Genomic DNA, 15,767 nt, shown 5'->3' on the forward strand with positions numbered 1-15,767 from the left:
GCCCACAGGAGCTGCAGGGAGCACTGGGTTTGGACATCCCACCGCCAGGACCTTGGACTTCCCTTCCCAACTGTGTGTTCCCTGCACCCCATTCCACTGCTTGCTTGCAGGGAACACCAATATGAGAGGAAAAGGGCCTTCAGCACCTGTTTTCATGCTCACAGATCAGCAAAGAGCAGCCACATCCTCCCTTCTGATGCTGACAGGCAGGTGACAACGCACAGCTTTTCCAGATGATGTCCCTTCCCAGCCTAGATGCAGCATCAGTTCCAATCTGTCAGGGGAACTGCAGGCGCAGCACAGGGCCACCCCTCAGGCTCCTGCTGGGCTGGTGCCAGGACCATGCTGGTATCTGCAGATGTAACAATGCCAGACAGAGCCCTTCCCTGGCATCCTCTGGATCAGCCAGCTTCCCTTCAGAAAACAGATGCAATGCAAAGCAGCCCTAAATCCATCATCCCTTAGGTGCTGATGGAAGTGGGAGATGGTAGGTAGGAGCGTTCTGCCTGCCTACAGCTTTCAGCACAGGGCACAGGAGACTGGAATATTAAAAACCCTGTTACAACACTTTGGCTGAACTCAGCCGGCTGTGCATCCAGCTGCTCCAACCCCCATGGCCTGGGGGAAAGGGCACAGCTCCTCCCAGACTGCAGCACCTCCTGCAGACTGTGCAACATCACCCAGCAGGAGCAGCCCTCAGATTCACTGGATACAGGAGTGGAGGTGGTGGACAGAAGGAATGGGGCACCAGGATGTGCAGACTCCAACTCCAGCAATACCGACCCCATCCGTGGCCATGGAGTCAGTCAGAGAGTCACAGAATGTCTCCACTTGGAAGGGACCCATAAGGACCCCACCAAGCCCAAGTCCCAGAGTTGCACAAGCCTTGTTTGTGTGCGTGTCCCCTCGGCCTGGCACAGGGAGGTGTGTGCAATAATGAACTCAGACAAAAACACCTACTGTTGCCGTGGGCTCTGACTCACATCCATGCATGAGGATGCTGGCAGCCACCAAAGGATGCAGCCCACATTGCACAGAGGGCACAAGTCAGCAGGGGCTCACGCCATCATCCTGCTCCCCCTGGCACCTGAGAATATTCACCCAAATCCACAGAGGCGGTTCAAGATAAGGATGGGAAAGCAGCACTGATCCCCACCAGGCTGATGAGCCACCTGTAACACCCTTTAGCTGCAAGAAAACACATGCCTGGGCCAAGGTTGGGACTGTGCCTGGATGCTCCAGAGATGCTGGATCCTCCAGAGACCACCGTGGAGGCAAAAAGCAAAATGCAAACCCACAAAATGCAAAATCCAATGGTTTGCCCACACACATTCCCATCTCCAACAGCCTGACACAAATCCCACAGGGACCAAAGCCTCTTCCTTCTTCTCACCTTCCTTTGCTTAACTGTTTTTCCACCCAGCAGTGGCCCAAGCCTCCCCTCATCACACACAGAGAAACACCCACTTCCACTCCTCTGTCCCCATCACACCACACCAAACACCCTCAAAGCCTGCAAACCACCCGTGGCTGCACGACAGGAGGTTGTGAGAGCCAGAGGCAGCCAAAGGCTCAGGGAGAATCCCCCTGAGGTCCAAGAGATGCCCAAAAGGACTTGGTTCTCTGCTCCTCACGGTTGCTGGGGCTGGTTGCATCCCTCGTGGTGTTCCCGTGCCTCCAGCACTCGGGCGGCCGCATCCTCCCGCTGCTCCGAGAAGGACGTGATGGTGGTGGGGATCCCACAGAGAAACAGAGGCCACTGGGGCCTCATGGCCCCTGATACCATGAGAAATCCCAGCAGTGGAGCCCTGGGGGTGAGCAGTGGGGGCAGGCGCTCCCTCCAGTCCCTGGCACACCGTAAACCATGCCCGTATTTTCCCTCTGCCAAGGTCCACTGGCTCCGCTGCCTCCCCATCCCAGAGCCTGTTTTCTTTGCTGCTTATCTCAAATTAGGAAATCCACAGGAATTGCAGGCTGGGGGGAGCTGTTTGCCAAGAGCCTCCAGCCCCTCGTGGGGAATTTTTTTTTTGATGGGGGACTTTTCATTTAGTTGCTGCTTTGTTTCCAGCCCTCAGTCTGTCCGCTTGCAGTGGGAGTTCACTGGAATCAAAACTGGAGAAAAGCTCTTGGAATTCACCCGGGGAACAAAAGGGTTTTTGTGCAGGAGGATTTGGAGGACCAGGCTGCTTTCACTGCCACTACCTTCATGTCTATTTTCCAGGTGCCAAAGAGCACCTGCCCGTGGCACTGCAGGAGGTGGGCTATGCCCGGGCTCAGGGGGATATGTGGGCAGGGGCATGGACTCCATGCCTGCCAGCAGAGGAAGAGGAGCACAGGAGGGCAAAGAGCTTTCCAAATGTTCCTGCATCGTGGCATGCAAAGGTTATCCATGCCTTTGTGCTCCCTGCCCCTCAGGAAGGCAGGGTGGGCTCTGCTCCTCAGGGAAGCACCCTGAGAGGTCTCCCAAGGGACTCTGCCATGCCATGAGTGCCCCCCCTGCAGCCCCATGGATGAGGGGCTGAAGCTCCCACAGCAACAGGAGAGCTGAGGGGATGCTGAGGGTTTGCTCACGAACTGGGCATCATTCCCAGTGCTCCACTTGCTTTTTTTAACTTCCCCTTATCCACCAAGATTTCACCCTGGTGAGTGACCACACGCAGCCACGGGGCTCTGAGCAACTTCCCACACGAAGAGCGAGCAGGCAGCAGCAACTGTCCTATATTTAACATAAAAGCAGGTGCTCCATCTGCCTCAGCCACGACGGGGGCAGGATTTGCCTTAAATCCATGTGCCACAGCCCAGCTACAAACACTTTTATGCTTCCCAAACCCGCTGCTCCCTGGAAAACCTGACACAGCAAACCTCATACAATCGCAGAATCATAATACATCCTGAGTTACAAGGGACCCAGAGGGATCAGAGTCCAACTCCTTTCCCCATTGCTCTGCAGAGCCTCAAGCCCCAATTTTCTTAGGGTGATAAGATCCCCTCCCCATCAGACACCCCACAGACACCCTTCTGCCCAAGGTCTCCCTCCAGTTTCAATTTTGCTTTCCAGGTTTTTCAGTGTGCTCGGAGCAGCTGGGATCTTCTCCCGGGGCATCTTGCAAAGGGTTTTCGGGGAAGCAGAGCGGGGGCCCTGCAGCAGAGCTTCACCCCTCCCTGAAAAACCGAATCAGCTCCTGCATCTTCCCCAGCTGCCCAACCCTGAGGGGTGCCCAGGCCGTGCACCCAGAGAGGAGGGGCTGCTGTCCTGGCGGTGCCAGCACCGAGCCAGGGCCTCTTGGAGCTGACAGACGTGCTGCCAGCACAGGAAATGCAAATTGCTTTGGAAAAGGAAGGTGACATTTCCACTCTCCACTGTGCTGCACTCACAGCCCTGCGGCTCCAGCCGGGAAGGCTCCTGTGTCTCGTTGGTGCTTCGATTTAAGCACGTGCTCAGCATGAGCTCATGTTCCCATTAAGCCCGTCCTAAGTGCCAGGCTGAGCAGGATCAGGGGTGTAAAAGCTGTGTCAGACCACACAGCCTGGGGACCTGCCACCTTCAGCCCCTTTTCCAGTCCCAAAAGGGACAACCCACACACGGACAGTGGTGGTTCCCCATCATCCCCCGCCCCGACACTGCCTCGTGGCATCCACTGGTAAAGCCACAGGGGCAAGAGCTGAGGCTTGTTCAGCCAAAATGAGTCAGAAGGCTGGAAAAGGACTTGCTAAAGCTGGAGGGTGTGATGGGCCAGGAAGGACTCGCCTGAGGAGCTCGGCCAATGGCCCCTTTGGGGTGTCACCGTCCCCAGAGAAGCAAGCACAGAGATTCATCCCCCAGCTCCTGCTCCCCACATCTTAGTGCAGCCCCATTCCTCCACAGAGATGCTTTCACCCACTGAACACCTTCCCTGTGGGGTACCTGTCCTGGAGTCTTATTTCACCAAGCACAGATTGAATTTGTTCAGCATATTGTAATTCAACTGCACCTCTGTCAGACATCCACTGCTGATGCTCTGCACATAAAACCTGGGGTTATCATTTTCTGCTCATGAGTAAAGCCACCCTCTAGTCAAAATGAGCCATTTATGTTCCAAAGAGAGAAAAGTGCTCATTGATTTGGTCATTCTGCGAGTTACGAAGCATCAATAATATTTACAGCCAAATGGGAATATCCATGGAAATAGAGGAATGTGCCGCAAGCCATTCCTTCAGTGACCATCCTCACCTCCTGCAGAAGTCCCTGGGGAGCAGGAGGCCTATGTTAATGCCATGGGTAGGTCAGAAATTAGGTGGCAACCTCACCCAGAGGCTTTCCTGCATTAGAGGAATGTCACAGCACCAGCAGTGCCTCCATGGAAGAGGAGGATCTGCTTCCTTGCCTAACGTTTTGTCATGGGGAATTCTGGTAAAGGCTCAGCCAAACACTGTGATTAATTTTTCAACGTGGCTTTGACCAGTCTGCCTTTGTGCTACCCTGTTAGACAGCTGTTCTTTAGTGATTTAAGAGCTTATTTGCTTATTTGTATATCTAAATTATTAAAGACGTTATTTCACAGTTCTGGACAGTGCAGATGGGAGGAACCAACTCCTGCTCCCTCTGCTGGCAATGCCTCCAGCCAACGTGTAGGTCCTACTTCAAAAACACACAGGAACACTACTCCCAGGGAGAAGCCAAGGGAACTGCAGGAAAGCCAAGCCCGTGTCCCCTCCAAGCCACCCAAGGCTCCAGCTCTGCAGCTCTGGGCACTGCCCCAACCCCAAGAGCAAGCAGTATGTAAAGAACAAAAGCCTTTCCCCAGTTTTCATCAGGCAACTTTATCTCAACTTGGAAAACACGCTGAAGAAATCCATTACAGCACAGCACCGTGGCACAAGGCAGCAAGACTTCTCCTTTTTCCCCTAATAAAGTGTCCCTGACACAACTGGGCACATTTTTTTTTTCTCTCCCCATATGTCCACGTGGATCAAAGCCCATCAGGTCACATCTCTCCACCCAGCCTTCTAAATGAGGAGCTGAAAACACAAACCTCTCTTTATAAGCCTTCCTGTCAAAGCCTTCACAGAACTCCCCGTGCGAGTTTGGAGACTGTCGTTGCATTTACACACACACACACACTCCCAAAAATGATCCTGCCTTCTGTGTGCAAGAGCAGGTAAGCAGAAATGGGAAAGAAGAGCAGAAATGAGGGGGAAAAAAAAGCAACCATGAGCAGCAGGATACCATAAATCATGGACACAAAATCCACAATGTCCATCCCGCTTAGCAAGCAGGACAAAATGCATCCCAACCTCGTAAATTCTTATGCTCAACCCCAAGCAAGCACATTCAGTCCCACTGACTCCTGCACCAGGGCTTAGATGCTGCGAGTTCAGCACGTGCACATGTAGCTTCAAGATGAAAACATGAAAAAAAAATTTCCTATTTAGTTTCTCCTTTAAGGGGAAAGAAATTTTTCAGCCCCTACTCTTGCAAACAGGGCCCTGCTTGGGGACAGCTGCTCTTGACTGAACCTCAGGATTGCTCCTGCCTCTTTCAAACGAGCTGCTGGGAAAGGAGCTCCCCCCCTCTTTGCAGGAGGTGCTGGCTGGGGAGATGCTGCACAGGATGGGCCCTCAAGGAGTGTGCTCCGAGGTGAAGGGAATGGCTGATGACGCTGGAAGCGCTGGCATTGTTCTGGTTTGGCTGCAGGAAGAGCCAGAGGAGGAATGCTCTCCTAGTGCAGGAAGCTGTTCCAGCCCCTTATCAGACATAAAGCTTCTGATTTCTTGCGGGGGAAGCACCAAACATTTTTTTTTTTTTGAGGGGAAGGAAAAAAAAATAGGGAAAAAAAAGAAAAAAAAGGCCTGCTTAGCTCCAAAGGAAGCTGCCTAATGGCATGAATGAAGCTGAGGGGGTGCCACGAGGCAGCCTGTGGTGCTGCCCAGCTCAGGGGGCTGCCAGGGCACGTTCCCCTGCTGTCACCCCACAAAGACCTGCAAGCCCTGGGGTCCTTCTCTCCACCAAGTGCTGCGAACTCAGCCTTTCCTGCCTCCAGAAAAGCAACTTACTACTGATCATCCCTGAATGCAGCTCCTGTGCCGCCCTCCCCAGCTGCCAGGGGCTATTTTGGGCTCTCCCCCTCCAGTTCCAATGCTGTTCTGTCGGGGGGCTGGTGTGGGATGTCCTTCCATGCACTGCACCACGCTGGTATTTTAGTTAATTTGTGGAACTGATTCCTTGGCAGGAATTCAAGTTTTTCCGTAGAGGTGTTCCAAGTTTTATTAGCAATGAGCAAATTGCTGGTGTCCTTGGGAAAGGTAAGGAAGTCAGAGTCTGTGTTAATTGCCTGTACTTTTTTTCCAGAGGGTATCTCCCAAAGGACAATTCTATGCCACACAGCACAGCTCTCTGGTTACACAAGGACCTGTCTATATAATGGCTGTCTTGGCTTATTGTATAGATATCTGAAAAAACCTTCAATTTTACATATATTCACAATTTTATCAGACTTTGTGCCACGTTTCAGCCAAGCACACTCCCTGTCTCCAGCCTGGTTTCTCCTGGTAGGTTGTTAGAGGATTGTGGCTTTCATCTCTTAAGAGTTAAAAAGCAGAAAAACGCTTTGGAACAGGTCAAAACCCAACAGTATTAGAGCACTGCCTTTCTTCTGCTTTAATAGGCTACTCTGACAACCCTCTGCTTGTTAAATGAGAGAAAAATCTGTGGGCATGCAGTGAAGGTCAATCTTGTGGTTTTCGAAAGCATTTAATTAACAGAGTTAAGTACCAAGGTCTGCTTGGGAGGGAGTTCTGCATTAACCAGCATCTTTCTGTTCAGAGGAGCAAACCTGCAAGAGGAGACAGCAGGATACAGCTACAGCTCCACGGCCCAAACTTCAGTGCTGCTCACATTTAAGCACAGCAGCTTCCCTGTCCTGTTGCTACCTCCCAAACGTGGAAGGAGTTTGGAAATCACAGTCAGACCTGTGTGTGCACCTCACCAACAGCAGAGTCCCAGCTGGCCAGAGCCTGACCTTGTTCTGCAGCGGTTGGGGTGGCCCATTGCACCTTCAGGGCTGCCAGAGCCCTGTGCTGTGGCTTGTGCTGCTGCCTCAGGCACTTTTGCCAAGTGCTGAGGCTCAGTGCTTAAACAAATCTACTTAAGACATAGCTTAGCCCAAAGGGGGTTTGATGACAGCATGTAAAGTCCCTGTCTTTTCCTTCACCCAACTGGCAGAAGTGGATGGCTATTCTCAGCTCCTACAGGTGTTCACTCCTTGAATAAAACTACAATAAACATCCCATATTTGTGCTTTAACCCTGGGCAGCCACAAGCACAAACCCCGCGGTCCCAGGCCGACACTTCCCTTCTAAAAGGCCACAGCATCAGCTGTCTGACAGCAGAAATCAATCCCAGCCCTCACAAAGCCAAACTGGGTTTTATTTCTTCATGCTTTTGCAGCACTGCAGACCCTGATTGCAGGCAATTAAAGCAGCCCTAGGAAAAAGGGCTGTGTTGAAACCAAAGCTGGGAAGTGCATCTGAGTGGGGGCCAGCTGCCAGCACTGGAGAAGTGCCCTGGAAGAAGGAGCTGGTGCCCAGGGCCCTGTGAGGTGCTGCACAAACCCTTCACGCAGGGCTGGTGCCAGAAGAGCCCTCTCATCTCGTGTTCCCTGTTTTTTAAGTGAATCCTTCACCTCCTACATGCAGGCACTTGAGTTAGCCTGTGAATCCAGCGGGCTCTGACTGGGGCTCCTGCACGTGAGAGATGATGAGAGCAAACAGAATGGAGCCAACCCAGGGAAAGCATCACTGGATGGTTTGGGTTGGAAGGGACCTGAAAACTCATCCCATTCCAACCCCTGCCATGGGCAGGGACACCTTCCACCAGCCCAGGTTGCTCCAAGCCCATCCAACCTGGCCTTGGACACTTCCAGGGATGGGGCAGCCACAGCTTCTCTGGGCAACCTGTGCCAGGGCCTCCTCCCCCTCACAGGGAAGTATTCCTTCCTAATATCTAATCTAAACATACTCTGTAAAGTCAGTAATGAATGCTGGGTTTGCCTTTAAAATCCTCCCTCTCCCTTCCTTTTTGGTGCTGGTTCTCTGGGAAAGTCTTTGTCAGATGGGGACTTCCATCACTTTGGAGCTGTCAGAACAACAAAAGACTTTTGAGTCATTTTCTATATCTGACCTTGAACTACTGGAGAAGCAATAAACATTCATAAGATAAATGATAACGTGGAGTGAAGCTGTAATTTTTACAACTTGTTGCTGGAGTGTGAAATAAGCCCTGCCGAAAACACGGGAGCCAGGAACTTCGGGATCAGACCCCACTGCAGGATGAACACACAGGCACAAAAACATGTTGCCTGGGACTTCCACAGAGCAGCCAGAGGATGCTCTGAGGCCATTTGGCACTGATAAGCATGTTTCACTGTGTGCAATTACATATTTTGGTTTAGAAAAAGACTCGTCTTCAAAAGCAGCTCCCAAGTCCGTGCTGATTCAGCCTTCATTAGAGGCCTCTTATTGCACACACAGTGAAGTGTTGACTCCTGCACTGATTTTCTATTGCTGCCTTATCTTTGGCATCTCATCTGCAACTTCTGCTGGTTTTTCTTTCCTTTTTCCCCCCCACTGTTTCCATCTGAATGCAGTAGAAGTGGATGCTGCTCAGGCTTCAGTTCCCCTAATGATTTTTGATCTGCCCGGCTGCAGGCTGAGAAAATCCAGCCTTGATTATAAAATTGCAGGCTAAGTAGGCTAACAAAACAGCAACAGCAAGAAACTGGATCAGCTTTGCTCTGTGAACTTTTCCTGCTCAAATAAGGGGGGAAGCCTTTTTCTCTGGCAAATATGAAACCCTCCCTCAGCTGCAGAGCCTGTTTGCAGCACTCAGATTTCTGCAGCCTGAAAAGCCACGGCCACTGCTCCTACAGCAACTGGAAGCAGCCAGAGCAGCTCCCACCCCAAAAGCCCTCTCCTGATGCCATCAGATGCTGCTCTGACCGTGCCTGCACAAATTCAGGCTCCTGCCTGACGCTGGGAGGCAAATCCAGAGGGATGCTCAGCCACACCAGCAGATCAGGATGCAGGAGTGGCTTCTCGGATCTTCCACAAAGGATGCTCTGCACCTTGTCTGCACCATCTCCAAAGCAAGGGTGACTCAGAAGTGCTTTAGCACTCCAGAGACCTTCATGGTGGGATGAACCCTCTGAAGCATCAACGGGGTGTTTGGAATTGTTGGGTGAAGGTTTGAAGGATAGGTTTAATCCTGGCTCTGAGGCGGAAGAAAGCCCTACAAAGCAACAGTCTCAAGACTTCCCCTCTCCAAATTGCTTTTTTTACTGAGCCAGGGTTACTGAGCAGGAAACACTCTTCCATTCACACTTGTCAAAGTGCAGAATGTTGTGGATTTGGAAAACAAAAGCAGAAAAAGCCCCAAGTTTTTGCGCAATGAGCAGATAATGGAAATTGCACTGAATGGCCTTCACCACTTTGCCACCACAGATCATAATATCTGTCATGGCACAGCTCCAGGCTCCTGGATCTGCTTTCCTGCTAACACTGCTCTAGCTGATAATGCTAATCCCTTAAACTATTCCCAGACAGGCCCTAAGGAAGGGAGTTAAGTAACTCTACAGGTAATGAAACAGATTTTTTTTTTTTTTAATTATAGCTCCGTCCATGTCTAAAATTAAAAGAACAGTCCTGCAATTTATCCAGCCACTGGAGACTGACTCAACACTCCACACAATAATGCTGCTGGTGGCCAAGCTGCCAACTCCAATGAACCCCAAACTGATCCCCCAAAACACTGAGTGAATGCAGCAAGGGACACCTGCGTGCTCAGGTGAGTCATTCTTACTCAGAATTAGCTGTGCCACCCGCTGCCAGCAAAGCTGGGACCTGCCCAGCACGTGAAGTGCAGAGCTTTGCCCTTGGAGCTGGAGCAGCCCCTGTGGGCAGGCTGAGCATCAGGGATGCAAGTTCATGGGGTGAAGGCAGGGAGCCCCATGAACTTGCATTCCCATGCAAAACTCCCACACTGTTCTTCTTTTTTTCCAACTTAAAAAAGGGATCAGAGCTTTCTTTCAGGTGTGGTGGTTTTCAAACCTTTTCTCAGAGGCTTCTGTAGGTGTTGCTACAGCTCCTTTCAGCAAGAGAAAACGGGCAAGTGACAACAAACACAGGTGCTGTTTGGGGAGAAAAAGGCAACTTTTTAGTCACCTTCTGTATTTGCAACTACAGGACCCAGAACCTGCAAATCTGTGTTCCATTAATGCCAGTACTCTGGGAGGAATGAGGTGTCTCATCTCTAAATTACTCCTGTGGTTTTAATTGAGCATCATTTGCTTCACCTTAGCAGCTTGTGTGTGTGTGTGTCACAGGAGGGAACTCACCCCGAAGGAACCTCGGGGTTTTTGGAGACTGAAGTAACAAAGCAGCAGCACTTGGTGTGGCACTGAGGAGAAAGCAGCTCTTTGCTCTCTTTCCCCTGCAACTTATCACTTTTATTGCTATAATTGCTTCTATAGCTTGAGCTTTTAAATGCTTGTGTGCTGTCCCTGCCCAAGCACTGGGGAGGTGCTGCCCTGACCAGCACGTTGCTGCTGTCGTGACATGTCGGGATATGGGGACAGGGCACCCTAAAAACACCTCCTTAGGACACTGCAGGGGGTGCAGGCAGCAGAACACAGCGGCTGGAGGGGCTCAGCCAGGTGGCTCAGCTCCCTGGGCACAGCAGTGATTTGGTTTATGCCAGACATCACCTCCAGCCAAAAACTTTCTACCCCAACCAGCTGGTTTTCCCTCTTCCCATGCTGGTTAATTCCTCCAGCCCGGCACTGCACGAGGCTTTTAAACCTCTTTATAAACATTTGCCCCCTCTCAACCCAAAGCAGGTCCACAGGCACCTCCATCCCTGCAGCAGGGCAGGTGGCACACGCAACAGGGCGAAGCTAATTCAACAAGGTACCCTTAAAAAAATAAAATTAAATTAAAAAGAAATCAACAACTCCAACTGAAATTGGCTGTTTGCTGCTAGTCCAGGCTTTGTTAGGCTTGCACCTGGCTGACCATGCTCCCTGTGCCCTTGCCAGGCCCTGTGTCACGGGAGTGAGTGTGAGTGGGGAGAAGCTGAGGTGGTGCTGACGAGGCAAAACGCACATTGCACAACCCACAGGAGCTGCTCACGGGTTAATCTTACACCAGCAACAACCTGCCACCTACCTAGGATTTAAAAAAACAACAGCTACCACCGTCTGAGCCTCTACATCTGCTCCACTGAGACTTTTAGCTGGGGGGGTTGAGGGAAAAGAGTGTTTCACATAAAAATGTGATATTTTGAATAGGTGCAGGGCCTTTGGTCAAAGTCCAGAGGGTACACGCTCAGCCAGCATCACGTGGGACGTGCTGCTCACAATCTCAGTCTTCCCTTTTGCAGCTCAAGCACAGAAAACTGCATTTGAAACCACCGAGTGGAAGGAAGATCAAGGGGCAGCAATATTTAGTTTAAGTGGCGCTCATTTCCATGTGCTATTTACGAATCAGTGCTCTAATGGGAACTGCTCCCCCTGCCCTCCTCTCCTTTCAATGGAGAAATCTGCACGTTTGCAGGTGGCTTCTCCAGGGTGGGATTGTCCAGGGAATAATCCCTCCTGGGGAGCCCATCAGGGTCCATGTGCTGGAGGCATCTGCTCCTTCCTGCCCATGGAAAGGGCCCGAATGAAACTGTTGTTTCTGAATTCCAGGGGGAGTTTTGACCTTTGCAGCCCATGCTGTGGTTGTGCAGGAGGCAGATCACCTCTGCTTGCTCATGTGGCACAGGTAGGGTCCCCCTGAGCTGGGTGAGAACTCCTTGCAGGGAATAAGCCTGGTGGAGGAACAACCCTCCTGCTCACATGCTCCCCTGACAAGCTGCATCAAAAAAAAAAAAAAATTAATCTCTGGCAAATTCTCAGAACAACTTTGGAAAGGATTCAAAGCAGGGAGAGGGTTCAGCAGCTGGTTGGGGCTCTGGGCTGTATTTTAGAGAGCTGACGAGGAACCTCCTGTGCAGCACATGAAAGCTGATCCCGAAACGCAGATTGTGCCTCCCCTAATTCATCCCGAGGAACGACACCTCTGGTGCAAAACCCCCGGAGCTGAAACCCCTTCCCGAGCAGAACCCCGGCCTGAACAGCTGAACTTGGAAAAGTTATCCGTGTAAGGAATCCCAGCTCAGACACTGGGATTGCAGAGCGCGGGGTGGACGGAAAAGGGACTCAAGAATGATGCCATTCATTGAGATCGTGTTTTGTGGGTTGGCTACTCCCATTTTCCCCTTTTCCTGGTGCAGAGGAGGACGGAGAAGGACAGGGCTGGGGAGCAGCCCCTGGGGAGGGCGAGCTGCAGGGCCACCAGCACAGGTCCCTGCCTGTCACCAGCTCTGCACACTCAGGTTTTCCCACCCCGAGGCTTTTTGGGGACCCCCAGGCAGCAGCAGCTGCCCCCCTGCCCCTCCGAGGGTCTCCCAGGGACCCCCCAGGCAGGGGCAGAGCACTGTGGGTATCACCGGGTTCAACTCTGCATTATCAAACTTCCTTGGCTCTTTCTGTCGGAAACTTTTACAATTCCCTGCCTGGCTGGAAAAGATGACTGCAGCAAACCCAAATTAGGAATAAATTATACAACAACTTTACATTTTTCTTACAAAGGAAAACTGTGTGGCAAGAGCTCTGCTAAGCACCTCCTTCCCCATGTCCTCCCTGCAAGGATTATTGGGAGAGGCCACTGACTTCACAGATGGCTTATTAAAAAAAAAAAAATAAATACAACAAGAGGCAGCCCCAAAACCCAGTCTGGGACCTGCTCCCACTGGGCCCTGCGCTGCCTCTCACCCCCCCTCATCCCAAATATGTGCGAGGGCTGCAGGATGCAGGGAGAGCCAAGCTGCAACATCCAGTCTCCAAGCATTTAAAAGGCTCCAAAAGCTGCATCTGTGTGGCTGCTCGCTGACATATGGGCATCTATTTTCACAATGAATGGCCGGAGCAACTCCTCCTTAAACCTCTCCGCCTGCTCTTGCAGGGGCTGTTGCATTCCCACAGCATTTTTGCAATATTAAATTCTCCACCTCCTCCCCCCTCCCTTGCAGGACACAAGGCAGAGCCGCTCCGGAATAACCACTGAGTTCAACGCGAAGAGCGAGCGCTCGCCACCACGCTGGCAAAAATAAATCACTGCTGTCCCCTTCCCAAACCTCCCTCCCGCTGCCTCCGGGGGGCCGGGCCCCTTTCTGCCCTCCTGCAGCTCCTAAAGGCTCCATTTCTGCCCTTTTGCAGCCTCCAAGCGCTCAATGCCTGCAGCTCTCAAATGTTCAACTTCTGCCCTCCTGCACCTCCTAAATACCCCAATTCCTGCCCTTCGTGCAGCTGCTCAATGCTCGGTTTCTGCAGCTTCCAGACTCCTCAATTTCTGGCCCTTTTTGCATCTCAACTTCTTTCTGCATTCTCAACTTCTGCCCCTCTGCAGCTCCTAAACGTTCCACTCCTGCAGCTCCAAAACGCTCCGTTCCTGCAGCTCTAAATGTTCCATTCCTGCCTTTCTGCAGCTCCCAAATGCCCAATTCCTGCCCTTTCGCATCTCCCGAACGCCCAATTTCCACCCTTTTGCAAGTCCTGAATTCTCAACTTCTGCCCTCCTGCAGCTCCCAAACGCTCCGTTCCTGCAGCTCCCAAACGCTCCATTCCTGCCTTTCCGCAGCTCCCAAGCTCCCCAATTCCTGCCTTTCTGCACCTCCCAAATGCTCCATTCCTGCCTTTTTGCACGCTCCGAGCGTCCTGGTGTGACAAACCCCCGCTGCTGCCTCTGACCAAAAGTTACCAAATATTAAAAGGAGGGGTTGGGGGGGGGGGGAGAGAGGAATGGGTGGAAAATGATCTCAGCCCTGGCACGAGAACAATACTTTCCCATGGAAACATAGGTATATATTTAATTCCTGGTAACTCCACTCCAGTTTCACCTTTCATCTCCTCCGCGGACTCGTCTCAAAAGTTTGCTTTAACCCCGCACCGAGCGCGGCTGCAGCTGCTCCTCCGACACCCCCTGTTCCCTGCGTCCCGGCCGCGCCGGGGCTCGGTAATCCCGGGAGCGGATCCCGGCTGGAGCCAGCGCGGGGCTGCTGCGGCGCAAGGGAGCAGGAAATGCGGCGGGAGCTGCACCGGGAGCTGCACCGGGAGCGGCACCCCCGGGACACGCGGGCGTGCAAACACGCGTGCACCCGCACACTCACACGCACCCGCACACGCAGCTGCACGCCCGCACACGCAACTGCACACTCACAGGCAATTGCACACGCACACGCATTGCAATTGCACACGCACACTCAGCTGCACACTCACATGCACCCGCACACTCACATGCAATTGCACACGCAATGCACACGCAATTGCACACTCACATGCAATTGCACGTACTCACATGCAATTGCACACGCACATGCAATTGCACGTACACATGCAATTGCACGCTCACATGCAATTGCACACTCACATGCAACTGCACTCTCACATGCACCCGCACCCGGCGCTGCACCCCCGAGCTCTGCGGGCGTGCAAACACGCGTGCACCCGCACCCGCAGCGGCTCCCGCACCCGCGATTGCAATGCACATGCAGAGGCACCCAGCCCCGCACGCACACTTGCACACGCACACGCCCCTGCAGCCGCCCCCGGCCGAGGTCCCGCGGCCGCCCCCGCAGCCCCCGCTCACCTCGGGGCTGAGACATTGTCCCCCGCCTGGCCCGGGGGGGAAGGGCGCGCACAAAGACTTCCCCCGTGCGGCTCCTCCGAGAAGGGGCGAGCTGCCCGAACAAAGCTGCGGCGCGGCGGCCCCGCTGTCCGCGGCCAGCCCCGGCGTGCAGCGGGGCGGCGGTGGCGGCGGGGCCGGCGGGGCTGGGGCCGTGCCCGGGCCGGGGGTCCCTGCTCGGGGCCGGCGCGGCTGCACCTACATGATGGGCCGGGGCGGCCGCCCCGGCCTCGGAGCGGCGGGGGCGCGCACTGCGCGTGCGCCGCGGGCGCGCTGCCTGCTGGGGGTTGTAGTTCTGCTGCGCGCCCCCCCCGCCATGGCCGCCAGGGGGCGAGGAGGGGGTCCGGGGGTATGGGGTAGGGGAGGGGGGTTCGACCCGCTCCGCCCCAAACCACCTCCCTATTTTCTGTTTCAAAACATCCCCTTTCTCCCGCTCTTCCTTCCAATTTTTTTCTTTTTTTTTATTTTTTCTTTTTTTCCCTTTTTTCTTTTTTTCTTTATTTTTTCCTTTTTTTTCCTTTTTTCTTTTTTTTTTCCCCTCAGAATCTTGCTTTTGCATTCCCCCGGAACCAGGACCTAATTCCCGAAGGTGTAATACAAGGACGAGTTGAAGAGAATTATTAATCTGTTATTTATAATCAGCGGCGGTTCCATTAAAGGTTTTGGTTGATATGAAGTTGGACAAGGCAGAACCTCCAGTTTTAACTTATTATTCCATAGTGTGAAAACAGATATATTTCCTGTTTATTTTCTCATGGATATAAGGTATAAAAATCCAGTGAAAAGGTTGCATGGAGAGCATGGATGGGAGTGCAAGCAGTGCTGCCACCTCTTCCTCGGGCTGGAAAATGTGTATTATGACTGATTTTGATACCACACCTCCGTTTCCCAGCTGGCCCCAGGCAGTGAAATCACACTGGTCTGGCCTTGCCATTTTCAGCTGCAAGGGCCAGATTCTGAAGGAGGCTGCAACCCTCAATTAGGGACCTGTGTGTAACTTCCCACTGTTC

General features: G+C 52.7%; 1 protein-coding gene across 1 annotated transcript in view; it reads right to left on the bottom strand.

Moving 5' to 3' along the window:
- The window catches only part of MAP2K6 (mitogen-activated protein kinase kinase 6), a 46,001-nt gene extending 31,066 nt beyond the window's left edge, over nucleotides 1-14,935 (bottom strand). Inside the window, exon 1 of the mRNA XM_050319228.1 lies at nucleotides 14,722-14,935. Coding sequence (XP_050175185.1) covers nucleotides 14,722-14,737 — 16 coding nt within the window. The 5' untranslated portion in view covers nucleotides 14,738-14,935. The remainder of the gene's footprint in view (nucleotides 1-14,721) is intronic.
- Between the last annotated feature and the right edge of the window lie 832 nt (nucleotides 14,936-15,767).

Source organism: Myiozetetes cayanensis, unplaced genomic scaffold (assembly GCF_022539395.1).
Source record: "Myiozetetes cayanensis isolate MyiCay16 unplaced genomic scaffold, myiCay2020 scf22, whole genome shotgun sequence".
NCBI classification, from domain to species: domain Eukaryota; kingdom Metazoa; phylum Chordata; class Aves; order Passeriformes; family Tyrannidae; genus Myiozetetes; species Myiozetetes cayanensis.